General features: G+C 56.2%; 1 protein-coding gene and 1 long non-coding RNA gene across 2 annotated transcripts in view; one reads left to right on the top strand and one right to left on the bottom strand.

Moving 5' to 3' along the window:
• Positions 1–1,398: 1,398 nt before the first annotated feature.
• Positions 1,399–12,691, bottom strand: RASD2 (RASD family member 2). Its single transcript, NM_001081594.1, is given in 3 exon segments — positions 1,399–3,844; positions 7,297–7,576; positions 12,328–12,691. Coding segments are annotated over 2 exon segments (801 nt in total). The 5' UTR covers positions 7,568–7,576; positions 12,328–12,691; the 3' UTR covers positions 1,399–3,314.
• The window catches only part of LOC101905354 (uncharacterized), a 10,693-nt gene continuing 6,972 nt past the window's right edge, over positions 11,943–15,663 (top strand). The window contains exon 1 of the long non-coding RNA XR_009494594.1: positions 11,943–12,172. This is a non-coding gene — a long non-coding RNA (uncharacterized lncRNA). The remainder of the gene's footprint in view (positions 12,173–15,663) is intronic.

The following is a 15,663-nucleotide window of genomic DNA, read 5'->3' as shown; positions in this document are numbered from 1 at the left end:
TAGCCCTTCTTAGGGTGCAGTTCTGACCTGCAATGCAGAAAGAAATGTTCACCTCCACATCTCACATTTACAAGACCCAGAATTGATAGAGCATCACAGTGACTTGCCTCCCACATGGACCATCTCTGGCTGGCATGGGCAAAGGATGCGAGGGAAGCTGGGCTCCTCCATAAGTGGAGGCTGGGAGCTCTCCCAGGCTGGTTTTCCTCCACCATAGCCAGGCTCACTTGGATGCCCGCACAGGGATCTCGCCCTCTGGATCATGAGCCCTTGGCCCACAGGGACCCTGTCTTCCTTTTCTCTGAACTTCTTTCTCCAGGCCTGGCCCTCCTGCTCAGTGGTACTTGCTGACCCATCAAAAGCACAGACCTGTCTCCGTCTCCCAGATGCAAAATCCTTTCCTCCCCCACATGGAGCTCAGATGACCCCTCGTTTCAAGTCCATGATCTGCCACTTCACCCCCTTTGTTGTGCCACTTATCCCCCTTTGTTGTGGGTAAGATATTGACCGCTCTGAGCCTAATTCCCCACCACAAGAAGGGTGAACACGAGCATGTTTTTCATGGGGCTGGAAGAGAAGACGACGGAGCGAGAGGAGGGGTTTCATTCACCCAGCAGGGGTATGGTTGATCCCCTCCCCTCCGTCCGAGGAGAACTTCCATTCAAGGTGCCACATTTGGGGTTACACAGGGACACGTAGCCTCCCCCACTCTACCTCCCCCCACTTCCATCTGCCATCCCCACCCACGTCCTGTGTCATTTCACACAAGGGCCATTCTGCTTGTCCAGTGTTTATTAAGTACTGTCCTGAAAGTTGTAGGTTGTTATCAACCACACATAGATATGGGCCGTGTCCTGGTCTCAAGGGTTGACAGTCCAAGTGGGGAGGCTGCCCACTGCCGACCTTCAAGAGGGTAACTCTTTATGGTGGGGGCTGCCCTTGGCCCCTGGAGGGTGTTCAGCAACATCCCCCACCAGGAGCTAATAGCATGCCGCCCCTCTCCACAGTTCTGTTAACTGTTTGCCGTTATTGCCAAATGTTCTCCGCGTGGTTCTGGGCGCCACCTAGGAGTCAGATGCATGGTGACCACAAAGGCCTGATGGTCCACAGGGAGGAGGCTTTTGTCTGACCTGGTCACTCCTCAGAGGTACACAGACACCTCAGCACACAGTCCTCAGAGGGCCCAGAAGGGCCAGGGTAGTTATTCCCTCCTATCTGCAGGTTTTATTCCCCAGTCCCACCACGTACTTAATTAACCTCAACGGCTGACTCAGCGCTGACCCGCAGGGCGAGGGCACCAGGCAGGTGCAATCTGGGGAGGGAGAGGCCAGCTATGGTTGCAGAAGAGCCACGCCTCCTCTTGGAAATACAGAAAACTTACATGGCCAAGGACTCGGCTTAGAAACAAACCCACTTTAATCGAGAGTGTACACAGAGATACAGGGAAGCGGGCCACACATCTGTCCTGGCCAGGGTACCTGGTCTGCTTAGAGGGTTGAGGTTCAGGCCAGGCGTCAGAAGCAGGGTCAGAGCAGCTGCCTTGGGCAGCAGGGCTGGGTGGGAGGTGTGGGGAGTGCAGAGCTGAGGCCAGGGCACGTGTCTCTCTGTGTGTTCACGTGTGTGTACAGGTATATACGTGGGTACAATGTACACAGGATCTACAGAAGCCCTCAAAGGCCAATCTGGGGAGAGGCTCAGGGAGACGACACCTCAAATCCCCGAAGGCCCCACGGCTGAGGCAGGACAGGAGGGGCACGTCATAGTGTGTGCTGAATGCCCCGACCTAACCCTGCTTCTGCCACTCGTAGGCTTGCTGTGTGACCCCGGGCGAGTTACTTACCCTCTCTGGGCCTTGGATTCACTAGACAATCATTAAGGCTCCTTGTGGCTCTAAACTTCAATAGTTTCAAGGAGATTTAAAGTACAAAATGTTAAGAGCTGATGACAAGAGCCTTTGGTCCACAGGTTCAAATCCCACCACACCTGGTACCCAGCACAACCCCATCCCAGGTGCCAGGAAAAGGCCCTCTGGGAGCTCTTCTTATCTGCCTCTCCTGAGCTCAGCTATAGCTCCCAGGTGCTCTTCCACATCTCCCCACCACTGCGTGCAGAGAGACAGTAGGGCAGCAGGGGCAGTCAGAGGCCAGGCTGGGGGAAGGAAAGAGGCTGGAGCCATGGAGCCTCGGCCTTAGGGGCGTCAAGCGCATTGCTTACCCTCTTTGTTTTCTAGCACAGTGGACCCAGCACCCAGCAGGTGCTCAATAAATGTTTGAGGAACAAGCACAGCAGAGGACAGCCAGCTTCCAGATGGAGCTCCATCCTGAACTAGCCAGGAGGCAGAGCTGGGGCTTGCTCCTTGGCCCTCTGAGTCTCAGCTGCCTCCTCTGTGAAATGGGGGCAGGAGGAGATGCAGCCCCGGCCTGCATTCAGTGTAAACCGTGAAGCTCGGGAGGAGGGCAGTGTCCAGCTGCGAACAGGCCACAGGAACCCCATCTGGGAGCCGAGGAGGAAGGTGTCCCCCGTGGAGGCAGCGGACCTGAACCTGGGGGGAGGTCCTGGCCAACGAGGGATCACTAGGCTTTTACAGTACGATGATTTCCGTTTCTACTGGGAACACGATGTAACAGCTGCAACAAGGCACAACCAGCAGACGAGAGGAACCTGGGAGGGGAGGCTGAGGGAGGCAGTCCCGGAGACGGACGTGGTCCAGCAGACGTGGCCACACCCACTTTGAACACAGAGACGCCCCTGGCTCAGTGTCAGGGAGAGCTGGGGGCCAACTCAGGGGGTAGGGGATAGAAACTGCTGGGCCAGAGGGTTAATGTTTCAGGACGGAGTAGGGGGAGAAACTTCCAGCTGCCACCTGAACCAAGCTGCGTCTTACATCAGGAGGGCAGAGCCCCCTCCCAGCCGACTAGGGTGTTGTTTTCATCCTCTGATGTTCCAGGAGTCTCTGTTGGAAGCCGGTACCCTGGCCCGTCTGGCATCAGCGTTTCTTGCAAGGACAAGCAAGCTCTGACTCGGGTCCTGACATAAGTCCGTATGTCACCCAGCCTCACCTCCTGCCCAGCAGAGATCCACCCCCCCATGGAGAAGTTGAAACCCAAGGGGAGCGGCGGAAAGGAGGAATCAGAGGGAAGCGGTTGAAGGCAGGAAACTATACAGAGGTTGGAGGCTGGGGTACTCCGGTCTGGCCCCCCAGAGGTCTCGGAATGTGACTGCTCTTGGGGTTTCGTCCGGGGGATGTGGGCAGCGGGCGCTGGGGCCATCTTCCATAAGGCCCGGCCAAAGCCCCAGCCCAGCATCCCTCCCGCTCACTGGATGGTGCATTTGTCCCGCTCGCGGGCCTGGCTCTCCCGGAGGACCTTGGCCTTGATGTATTTGAGGTCACTGTTGACGCTGGGGCGGCGGGCGAAGGGAGAGACCATGCCGTAGGCGTCCATGTCCTTGACACGGCGCATGCAGAAGGGCCGGGGGTGGAAGGCGTCCCCGTACTGCACGGAGATCTTGCGGTGCAGCGCGGGGCTCATCTCGTGCGGCAGCTTGGCCATGCTGAACAGCACGTAGAACATCTCGTCCACGTTGGTGTTCTTCTTGGCCGACACCTCAAAGTAGGCGCAGTTTCCATCACCAGATACCAGCAGCTCGGCCTCGGTGGTGGGCACTTGGCGGCACAGCTCGCCATGGTCATTCTTGTTACCGCAGATGACCATGGGCAGCTCCGCTGCCTCCTTGGTCTTGTTCTTCAGGCAGGACTTGACCTCCAGGATCTGCTTCTGGAGGCGCTTGACCTCGTCGAAGGACTCCCGGTTATCTAGGCTGAACACGAGGATGAACACATCGCCTGTGGAGACAGAAACCCTGGGAGGTAAGTTTACAGGCAGCTCCTTTGCCCTCTCCCCACTCCTTGACCTGACCGTCACAGCGACCCTCTGGGGGAGCTGCTATTATTCCCGTTTTCCAGAGCAGAAGACTGAGGCCCAGGAGGTTAAATCACTTGTAATGGAGCTAATACGTGGCACAGCCTGGTTCAAACACAATGGATCCACCCTACATTTCCCTGCAGGGCTGTAGACAGAGTGAGTGATTTGTGAGCTTGTGTGGACTGTGTTAGAATAGTAATTACTACACTTTCCACAAGAGCAGGGATCTTGCTGCTCAGTGCACATCCCCAGGGCCTGGAGCAGCCCCGGGTATACAGTAGGAGCCGAGAGTGCTGGCAGGAGGCAGGCCTAGGTTTATCTCTTGCCCCCTCACTCAGCCTTGCGTGGGTCATGCCACCTCCCTAAACCTCAGTTTCCCCACCTGTCTCATGCAGGATGCTTTTGAGGGACTGATGAGGTAATAAATGGAGAGTGACATGTGCTCAGTGACTTGTATCTCAAAAGGATAATGAGAACAAGCACATGTAAGAGCCACCTGAGTACCCCTTGATTCCTCATGAAACCTCTGTGAGGGACATTTCATTACCTTCACGTGATAGGTGGGCAGGCTGAGGCTCAGAAAGGGTGAGCAACTGGCCCAAGATCACACAGCTCAGGCATGGCTGGGCTGAGACATGGACCCGATTCCTGGTGCCTGGCACACACAGGTGCCCGCTGCTTCTTGAATACATTATGGGTGAACAAGTGAACACTAGCCTCTGAGGCCCACGCTACCCCTGCTACAACTTGCTGTATCCCTCTGTGTAGGTCTTTGAAACAGGGATGATGGGGAGGTGGGGAGGGTGAGAGAAGACCAGTGCCTCTACCTCGATTGTCAGATCTCACTACAGTGATCACAATCTCACACTCAAAGCACCTTTTACACTTTGGCTTAAACTCTTGAGAACCTGTGGGGAGATGTTAAGATCCCTGTTTTACAGGAAACTGAGGCTCAGAGGCGCCGGGGACCAGCCCATGTTCTCAAGAGGAAAATCAAGCAATTCCAGCTTCTGATAGCCCCGCTGCTTCCTTTCTCTGGACCCCCAGGGCATACCATTTGTCCCCCCAAAATAGCACCCAGCACATTCAGGATTGCGTTCCTGCCGATGACACGCTCCGGAGCAAAAGGAGGCTTCGTCACGATGCACAGTGGGTGTTCATAAAGCTGGCCGCATGGATGGGATGCGATATGATGAAGGGTGGTGTGGGCTGTTGAGAAAGGCACTTGCAAGGCAGTGCCGGCTGGCAACCATTTCTGCTTGGGCTGTGAAACCCACCCTGGTAGGCTAATCCCAGGCCCCTGAGGACTCTGCGGCCTTGACACATTCAAATGCAAAGCTGCATGCCAAGTTTCAGAGACGCCTGGCTGGCAGCTGGAAGGAGAGCTGGCGGCAGAATTAATGGCTTTCAGAATGCGCTGTGCATCAGCACCAGGTTGGAAAATGAGGCACAGGCTGGCGAGCAAAAATACGGGTGGCCAGACAGATGTGCCCAGAATGACACATGCATGTAAAAAAGATGAAAATACTCTGTTCTGGGGACCCAAACATGAATGTCAATGTGTTCATGGGGTGTCTGGAAGACTGATGGGATGGTACCTCGGGGGAGGGGGCAAGAGCCTGGGGGGTGGAAGCAAGGGTCAAGGGGGCTTTTTACCCTTATCTATATGCTTAGGGGAGCATGCATTTGTGTGTTATTTGTGTAACTAAAACTTAAGTTTGGAAATATGCACATGGTTCCTCTCTATATCTTCTCTCTCCCTCCCTCAGTTAGCTTTATTTCTATCAGTGGGCACTGTGTCCCCTCCCCATGGTAGGGGGAGCTGACATTCCTGCAATCCCCACTGTGTTGGAAAAGCCCCCATGCCCTCCTCTCCTGGCACTTTCCTGTAGGTTGAGGAGACACCCCGGGAGGTAGCAACATTATACCCATTGTGTAGCTAGAAAGACTGAGATCTGAACCTTTGGTCCCATATGTAAGCTACCAAGTGGTGGAGACAGGACTGGAACCCAGGTCAGCCCAGGCTCCCCTGTCCACAAACTTCTGCAAAATGTGGAGTGGGGCAGGCCGAGTGTGATCTGCATCAGATGATCAGTGAGAACAGCTGGAAAAGGAAGCCATCTGCCCAGGGCACTCGGGGAGGGATCTTAGCTGGGCTGTAGGGGGAGGGGTGGGCATAGCAAGGGTTTCTTGGTGCAGAAGTATTTTGATTTGTGGGGTTGTTTTAGTGATGGCTGGGGGACTACTTGCTGATTCCTTTCCTTCATCAGCTGCCCAGCAATGGCAGGGCGTGGCTTAGGAAATGACTGCAAAGCCCACTGCAAGCACACTGCAAATGCAGGTTTCGCATAAGACCCATATTTCATGAGCACTCACCTACTCGCCAAGCTCTTTTTCTATGTAAACTCATTTAATTCTCATGAAGGCCTCTAGGATGGGTACAGATACGATACAGATAAGAAAATCAAGGCCCAAAGAGGTCAAGTCACTTGCTCAGAGGGACAAAACCACGAAGCAGCAGAATCAGAATTTGCATTCAGGCAGACCAGTTTCTGGGCCTGTGCTCTTAGCTACCACACAAAACTGCTTGAGTGACGAAAAGCATGGCCCAGTTTCACATCTCCATCTGCCCCCGCTTAGTACCCCACAAGCTCCCCTCCCTCCCTGGCTCCCAGCCTGGCTGAGAAGCTACAGGAGAGCCCAGGGTTAAAGCCTGAGAGCCCGACTGCCGTTTCCCAGCTGTGTTATCATTTGGAGTAACTCAACCTCCCGGGGCCTCAGTTTCCCCACATATAAAATGGAGGCAGATGCCCATCTCCTAGGTTAGTTGTGAGGATTAATTAAATACATGCTGAGCTCTAGAAAGAGGCCCAGGCATGCAGCTCCTGATAAGAGTTAGCAATCGCCATGGCTGTTACTGTGATTATTACTGAGTTCCCAGCATGAGCAGGTCCCCACCAGCCTCTCTGACTGATCACAGTCTGGGTTCTGTCCCTGCCTCTTTGAGAGGAGGCAAAGGCCTCGGGTGTCAATAGATCTGAGTCTGACAGACTGACCCTGGGCCCTGGAGCTCTGCTGGGTCACCCGCAGCAGGAAGTAGGCAGGAGCCCCTCTGTTCCTAGGTAAAGCCACAGATCTGGAAGGCAGCACCAGCAGCCACAAGGAATTAAACCAGAGTCAGAGGGAAGGGTTCTGGGGCCCTGGCTCCATCCTCTGTCGGCAAGCAGTAATACCTCTCCGACCTCACGGTGCGGTGCACGGGGGCTCACGAGCTTCATCTCAGATGGAGGCAGGGCTTTGCAAACTGTCAAGTGCCGAGCGCACACACGCCCATACCCAAGCTCCCATGCCCACCCCGCCCGCCGGCACCCACCTGTGAGGATGGACAGCCTGCGCATGGCTGGGAAGGGGTGGTTGCCGGACGTGTCCAGGATGTCCAGCTGGTACATGTCACCGCGGATGTTGTAAACCTTCCGGTGGAAGTCCTCGATGGTGGGTGTGTACTGGTCCTCGAAGCGGCCATTGAGGAAGCGGGAGACAATGGAGCTCTTGCCCACCCGAGAGGCGCCCAGCACCACCATGCGGTACGAGTTCTTGGCAGGCACACTGAGTGCACAGTTCCCGCTGGACAAGGTCTTCATCATGGCTCGGGGCTGCAGCAGAGAGAGGGGGTCGAGTGTCAGGAAGCCGGGGGCCTGGCCCTGCAGCCTGTGCTGGAGGCTGTGGCCTCCCCTGTCAGCCTCTTACTTGGTTCTGTGATAGCTCAGTTGATAATCCACTTACAATGCGAGAGACCTGGGTTCGATTCCTGGGTTGGGAAGATCCTCTGGAGAAGGGAAAAACTACCCACTCCAATTTTCTGGCCTGGAGAATTGCACGGACTGTATAATCCATGGGGTTGCAAAGAGTCGGACACGACTGCACGACTTTCACTAACTTTTCTGTCTGTACAATGGGAAAGCTGGACTGAGGTCTCTCTAAGGGCCGTGGAGTTCTGCCTGAACACCCCTCTCTTGTTTCTTTCCCCCTTCATTTATCTACCCATTTTCACTCATTCACTCACCCCGGGTTCATTCACCCCTTGTTTATTCCCAGATGGGACTGTTGGAGCTGGACTCCTCGATTTACCCCTAACTCACTACTCCTCTGGGGAAAGGAGCTTAACATCCTTGGGCATCGCTTTTCTCATCTATAAAGTGGACTTGATTCACAGGGCTGTTGTAAAGGGCTCAGCACATGGCAAGGTCTCAAAGATGCTGACTCTGTTCTCTGCCTGGACCATCTGTCCTTTGCAGTTCTGGCTTCCTGGGAGCCTGTGACTCTGGGACATGGCATGGGGAAGGTTTTAGAGAGCATTTCTTAAGCAAGGGGGTGCCATGGCCATTTGGCCTTCCCAGAAAGAAGAGAAAGGCCAGGTCCAGACCACATCCTCCATGCCCAGGGACGGGGCTGCCCAGCAGTTTTTCAACCTCCAGATCCTGGGAGTTTGCTTGGACTATGAGATGCAGGTCAGAGAAATGACACAAGAATGACTCAGGTCCCTCATAGCTCCAAGGGTTTATGGTTCTGGGGTATACCCAAAACTTTCTACAGGAACCTCTTGACCTTGTGGGAGAGGCTGAAATGGATCCAAGCTCCAAAGCCCAATTAGAGATAAGTAACTTCCAGGGGCTCCATCAGGCCCACCCAAAGGCCATTCATAGCCCAGCCACCCTCCTTTTTCCTCTCTCAGCACCCACCAGAATTCCCCCTGACTTGGAACCCCTAGTGAGCTTGAGCTCTGCTGGGACCAGCCCTCAACTCATGCCAGCCCCTCCCCCAGAACCCCTCTTCCCTTTATCAGGGTCTGGCTCAGATGTCACCTCCTCTCTGAAGGCTCCTCTGCCTCCCACTCCACCAAGTGGGTGAAGTTGCTCAGCCATGTCCGACTCTTTGTGACTCCATGGACTGTAGCCCACCAGGCTCCTCCATCCATGGAATTCTCCAGGCAAGAATACTGGAGTGGGCTGCCATTGCACACAACCTGGTCAGTGTCATCGCCTTGCCCAATTGAGAGCCACCATGCAGTAAAGTGGTTTTTTAAAAAGACCTTCATAAAAGCTCTGATTGGCAGCATTTGTCAATTTCATGGCAAAATACTTCTACCATGGCCATTCCAAGCTCCCAAGACGATCTCAATGAATGAATTGCAAAGAGACGCACACAATAAGCCAGCTCAGCATACCGCTGACCCTGGAGCTGTGACGATAATCAGCAGTAACCAAGCCCTGCAGTGTGCCAAGCACTGTGCTAAGTATAGAACAATAATCACAGCTGACATTTATTTTGCAGTTAATATATGCAGAGCGCTCTAAGTTGAATGTGTACTAACCCACTTCATCCTTCAGGATCCCCAGAAGGTAGGTGGTTACCCCAATTTACAGATGAGGAAACTGAAGCACCACAAAGAAGTTTAGTACTTAGCTCATGGTTACATAGCCAGTAACCAGCCAAGGAGGGCTTCAATCTCAGGCAGTCTGCCCCGTGCCTTGGGGTTCCCCTCACCACCTCTCTATGAAGTATGCATTCCCTTCCCTGTTTCATAAATAAGGACCTGATGCTTAAAAGTCTACACGACTGGCCCTTTTAGTTAATAAGGGAGCCAGGATGGTGACTCCAAACGTACAACTCCTACATATCTCCACCCAGTTTGTGCCTGAAGCCAACTCTGAGCTTACACTGCAGGCTTTCAGTGCCATGGACACAGCAGGTGCTCAATAAATGACCTGTGCATGAAAGAAGCAAATGACTCTCCTTTCGGAGATCATTCAGAGCTTCCTTCTGGGGTATTCTCCCTCCACCTCCACCCTGTCTAGCTGGCCCAGGAGCTACACTGAGGTGGGTCGCCGTGAACTGAGCACACACCTGGCTTGGCAGCAAGGGAGAGGAAGCTGCAAGCCAACAGCACTGAACTCTTCAATCTCCTCCCATGCTGAGAGAGAGCCAGCCTGGGCCTTCAACGGAGGCCAGGATCGGGGGGAAGAGGCCCCCACATCAGGACAGCCTCCTCCCCAAGTCCCTCTGCCTGGAGCTTGACTCTGCTGCTGGTCATCTCTGTCTACAGAGATAGAGAAGGCTGGCAGCCCCCAGGGATAGTACGTCTCCATCACTGCCTGCCCCAGCCTCTAGCTCAGAGTTCTTAGTATTAGACATGTTAACATCAGCAACTGAACAGACATGAGGAAGTCAGAGAGAGGAGGCAGGGGATCAGAAAAGGGCAAAGGAGGAAAAAAATCTGTGGCTTTCATCTCCGAGAGAAGACTGCGAGTCTGCACATGGCTCCAGCCACGTGGGGCTGTGTGAAGTACCCAGACACCTGGCCGTCAGGTGACAGCACTTCCATGGGCTCCCCCCCACGTCCTTCTTCCCTTCTCCTCCCCTAGAGGAGGCTCTGTGGGTATGCTGTGGGCACAGCTTCTCTCCTCCTCCACTTCCTGTTCCCCTCTCTCCATCCTCAGCCAGGCTGACCCTACAGTGAGAAGCAGGCAGGGGTCAGAGTTCAAAGGGCCCTTTGAGAATGTAGATTTCCCCCCTGGAGGCCCAGAGAATGGTTAGTGGGAGCCCCCAGTAGCGCACGGGTACCCGAATGCAAGCTCTGTGACTCACCCCAGGGTCTTTTTATGGGCACCTGGGAGGCAGAAGGGCCTGAAGCAGAGGTGGTGGAGCCGTGCTGGGGGAATGGTCGCCACAGCCCAGCAGCTCTCCATTATGCTGGGTGCCTGTGTGCCTTATCCCTGTGAATTCACGGCAGTCCCATGAAGAGGGGCCCACCGTCAACCTGCTGGACCCCATGGGGAACGGGAGGTCAGTGAGGCTGAGTCACTTGCCCCAGTTTACACAGATGACTGGTCAGGCCAGGATTAGAATCAGGCTGTTGGCTCCAAAGTCTGGGCTTTTACCTCTATAAAAACCCACCCCCTGGCCAAAATCAGGCTTTTTCAAAACAGTGTCAGAAGCCTCAGCTGGCATCGGGTTGGGGGAATGAGCCTGGAGGTCTATTCTAATTCCCTCTGTTTCTTGCTGCAGATAGCTGGGGTCAAGCACCCTGCCCGGAACCCCCCAGACCTTGAGCAGCCAGCTCCCGCCCCATGCGTCTGTGGGTTCACCCCTTCTTCTCCCTCAAGCCCCTCTCCCAGGGCCTGCCAGGAAGATGGAAGGGTCAGAGGGGCAAGAGCAGAGGATGAGAGTCTGGCCACATCCTCCTCCTTGTGATACCCTGAGCCCTCCCTCCTTCCCTCCCTCCCACACACCCCAAGCCTCCACCATTAGGGCACATCCCAGACTCTGGACACACACACGTATTCCCTGGCCTCCATGCCCCCACTGAGGGGAGTCATGTGTGCTTTGCAAAGCCAATCTCACACTCTTGAGGTGGCAGGAAGGGGGCAGACCAGATCTGCCTCTCACCAGTCCAGCTGCCCTGGGCAAATGACTGGACCTGGTGGGGCTGGTCATCTACCAAATGGTAGAAACAAACCTACAGAGTGGCCCTGAGAGCTCAGCGAGAAGCCAAGAGGCCCACACAGCTCCAGCACACAGGAAGCAGGTTCCTTTCTCTGTGACACTTCCTCTTGGCAGTCAAGGGGCTGCCTGGAGCAGTCAGGTGCAGAGGGGCTGGAGTGCAGGCAGAGGTCTTGGGGGACCCCATCGTGTCCCTCTGATGCCAGAAGAAACCTGAATCATGGGCTCCTGATCTGGCTGCTCCTTCACAGCACAGCCTCCCACCTCCCATGAGGTCCAGGACTACACCCTTCGTCATCCTCCCAGGGCTGGGGGCACAGGGAGGACAGAACCCTGCAGAGATGCTTGGAGGCCCTCTGGCCAGCTGAGCACAGAAAACCCATCTTGGGAAGGGGATCGCCCAGGAAACTCACTCCTTGCACCAATTCCCCCCAAAGCTCAAAGAACTCTAAGCAAGGAAGGTGCTCCTTAAGCTCTCTCAGAGGAGGTCCTCACCAAGGCCACCACCAGCTGGCCCCACCCCAGCCCCACCCTTAGCCAGGTTTGCAGGCTGAAGCCAGTTTAGGAAGGAGGAGGGGAGTGTTTGGGGAAATGAAGTGCCTCTTCCTCTCTAAGCCTCAGTTCCCTTATATTCAAACAGGCTGTTACTCCAGATCTCTTTAAACACAAACTCAGTTAAGTCTTTCTTTCCTGGGATAAGCATCCAGCCTGACACACAGTAGGCGCTCAACTAATTTCATTTTCTCTAGGTAAGTGAAGTTGCCCTGTGATCCTGGCACATAACAGGCTCAGTTTGACTTTTCCACTTCCTGTAAGGCTTCACCTAACCCTACCCCCCAAAGCTTCAAACCTTTCTCCCCGGCTTCCCCGCCTCCCCAGTTCTGTTGGGGTGTCTCCCTCCTACCTGGGAATGGCGGGCCGGGCCTCTGGCGCGGCTCAGAGGGATGCCTGGAAGGGCCTGGAGGTGCGGGGAGCAGCCTTCCTCTCCGGCAGCCGAGGCTTCCAGGGGCTGCGGCGGCTCCCGGGTCACTGCGCCGGGATCCTCCTCTGCGCGTCTCGGGGCGCCGGGCTGGGCGCGGCCGGGCGAGGGGACACGGGGAGCCGGTGCCCCATGAGTGGGTTCCGAGGGCTCGGCGGGGCCCGGGCGCTGGGCGGGCTCCGGCTTGCCGCCGCCGGCCCTGCCCTGCCCGGACCCGGGGGACTCCTGCTGAGCCAGGTGCCCGGAGGCGTGGGGACGTCTGATCCCGGGGTCCCCGCTTGGGGCTCCGGGGTTGGGGGGCGAGGGCAGAAGGGGTGTCTCCTGGTCCTTAGAGACTCTTGGAGAGTCCCTTGGAAGTGATTGCGGGTGCGTGCGTATGTGCGTGTCCGGGGTGGGCGAACCTATCCTCCCGACTGCCTATGCCACCTACTCCGCCAGCTCCAAAGGGGATCGCTCGGGTGGAGGATGCGTGCCCGGCTCGGCCTCGACCTCAGCTCTGCCGCTCCCCCGGCGCCGAGGGTATGCTCTTTTTCCCTGCGAGGCGCAGCCAGCGGCTGAAAGAGGAGCAGGGCACTCTGCTGCGCGAGCGTGTGGGAGGGGGCCTTGAACGCCGCCCTAAGATTTCGCAGCTCTGAGTTAGCCTTAAACAGGCTCCTCCTCCCACTTCTCCCTCTCGGTCCCCCAGAGGAGGCGAACTTTCTGCGGGGCTCTGGCTCCTCCCTCTTTCCTGCTCCTGGAGGCGGACGCCCCTCTTCCTCCTGCCGGGCGAGGTCAACAGTTCCTCCGAAAAGTGATCAGAGCCCAAGCTCCAGATGGCGGTTCCAGCGGCAGAAGCCCAGCTTAGGCCTGGACGCCTTTCGCCGCCTCTACGAGCGGTTCTCCGTGGACCCGTCGAGCGGCTCCCGCTCACCCTCTCCGCATCAAGCGAGCAGCCAGTCCCGCTGCTCGGCGCCCGCCTCTGCCTCAGCGAGCGCGCCCACCCGCCTTCCCCCGACGCCCCGCCCCGGGTGCTGCGCTCGACCAATGGCGGCGAGCCCCGCGGCTTGGTCCCGCCCCTCGGCCCCGCCCGCGGCCGCCCGGGCGCCGCAGTCTGGCGCTCCGCGTGCACGGGCGCGTGGGGCTGGGGAGCTCAGGGTGGGGGCGGCAGGGGGTTCGGGGTGCGCGCGGTGAGCAGAAGGCGGAACGGGCCTGGGAGGCTGACGTCTGCGCACGCACTCACACGCACATCGCCCCAGCCGCAGGTGACCCGCCAGGATCCCGAGGCGGGTTGGCCGGGGACCCCAGCCGCTCGCTCCCGGTCAGATGGCAACCCGCGCGCCACGGCTCCCGCGCCCTCCTCCTCCGCCGAAAACCCCAGGGGCCCTCCCGGGCGCCCTGCCTGCCCGCCCCGAACCAACGCCTTCCTCCCTAGGTCTCCGGGCCCGCGGGACCCCGCAGGATGACACATGGGCCGTGCACGTGCCATCAGGAGGGGCCGCGGAGTCACCTTGACCTAAGCGCGCCTGAATGGAGATCCGCGCGACACGCAGGTCTTGGGCAGCACCTCTCTTTCTTCGCTTCTCCCCACCTTGAACCAGTGCAGATATCAATCTTTATTACTTAGAATTGTCTCTGGCTCCACGACCCACTCCTCTCCTCCTTGCCCCAAACACGTTTTCTGGAGAATTGTTATATTACTGCCTTAAATGGGAAACCAGTATCACTTGCCATAAATAGAAGATAAGAACAAAAATAAACACAAGGGAAACAAACCAAGGTTATTAAATTCTAGCAGGAAACTAGCCTTCCAAGGCTTGAGATGTGCCCTCTGTGTAAAAGGGAGGTGGGCCAGCTTGGGAGAGGTGTTAAAGACCTTCTTGCCTGGAGAATCCCAGGGACAGGGGATGCTGGTGGGCTGCCATCTATGGGGTCACACAGAGTCGGACACGACTGAAGAGACTTAGCAGCAGCCCCCAACAGTGATGTTCTCCTCCAGGGTTATCAAGAGATGGAAAAAATGTTCTGTATGATGCAAGGAGATCCAACCAGTCCATTCTGAAGGAGACCAGCCCTGGGATTTCTTTGGAGGGAATGATGCTGAAACTGAAACTCCAGTACTTTGGCCACCTCATGCGAAGAGCTGACTCATTGGAAAAGACTGATGCTGGGAGGGATTGGGGGCAGGAGGAGAAGGGGACGACAGAGGATGAGATGGCTGGATGGCATCACTGACTTGATGGACGTGAATCTGAGTGAACTCCGGGAGTTGGTGATGGACAGGGAGGCCTGGTGTGCTGCGATTCATGGGGTTGCAAAGAGTCGGACACGACTGAGCGACTGAACTGACTGACTGATGATGAGGTATAGGGACAATGAAGGGATGCAGTTCTGTGTCTGTCCAACCATCATTTGTATCCTCCAGGGAGCTATAGCCTTGCTTCCAGAACACTGGACCTGGGGGATGTCTGCCAATCTGCTCTCAGACCTCATGAGAGGCAGAGGGGTCTGGGGGGAACCAAGCTGAGGCTCCAGCCCCTTTGGGTGAGACATTAGTGTTCAGTCTGCCTCTATGTCCGCTCAAATATTTGAGCCCAATTGGGCCAGTTGTGGAAATTATCTGGGCTTGGTTATGTCATCTATAAGATGGGTATGCTATGCTAGGTCCACAGAGTGACAAATGTACAAAGATGATCTTGGCCTTTGACTGTGAATAGTGGCTTGCTCTTCTTGTCTCTGTGTGATCTTGGGATTCTTCAGGGAAGTTAACCAGAGAAGACGGGGTAGATGGAGGTGGAGGGACTAGATGGAGGACTCAGCACTTACACTCCTTGACTGTGATCAGTCCCCTATCCAGAGGATATGGAATATCTAGACCTCAGAAAGGCTTTGGGGACATACTCAAGACCACCCAGCTGGCAAGTGGCAGAATCCCAGCCCAGTGCTCTTTCCTCACCTAGACTTTGCTTCTAGGAACTGGCTTAGCCCAGGAGGGTTTGTGCTCAGCTTGATGCACAGAGGCCGTGAGGCTTGAGCTGGCTGTGAACTTCACAGCAGGAGGTGGGCAGGGTGGTACGTTTCACCTGGATAGCTCGGGTCAGGAGGACTTAGGCCATGGGGCTGTTTCCTTCACCCCCATCCTGGAAACATGGCAGGCGGCCAGCTTTCACCTGGCCCAGGAACCCATTACCTGCTGCTTCAGCCCAGTTCTCTACCATGAGTGGGTCATGCTCCACTGACCATGTCCCCATCTTGAGGGGAGCTGTATATGGAGCTGTGGGGCCC

This window comes from Bos taurus, chromosome 5 (genome assembly GCF_002263795.3).
Source record: "Bos taurus isolate L1 Dominette 01449 registration number 42190680 breed Hereford chromosome 5, ARS-UCD2.0, whole genome shotgun sequence".
Classification (NCBI taxonomy): domain Eukaryota; kingdom Metazoa; phylum Chordata; class Mammalia; order Artiodactyla; family Bovidae; genus Bos; species Bos taurus.
The sequence above is the reverse complement of the archived record's forward strand: the minus strand, read 5'-3'. Positions and strand labels throughout refer to the sequence as shown.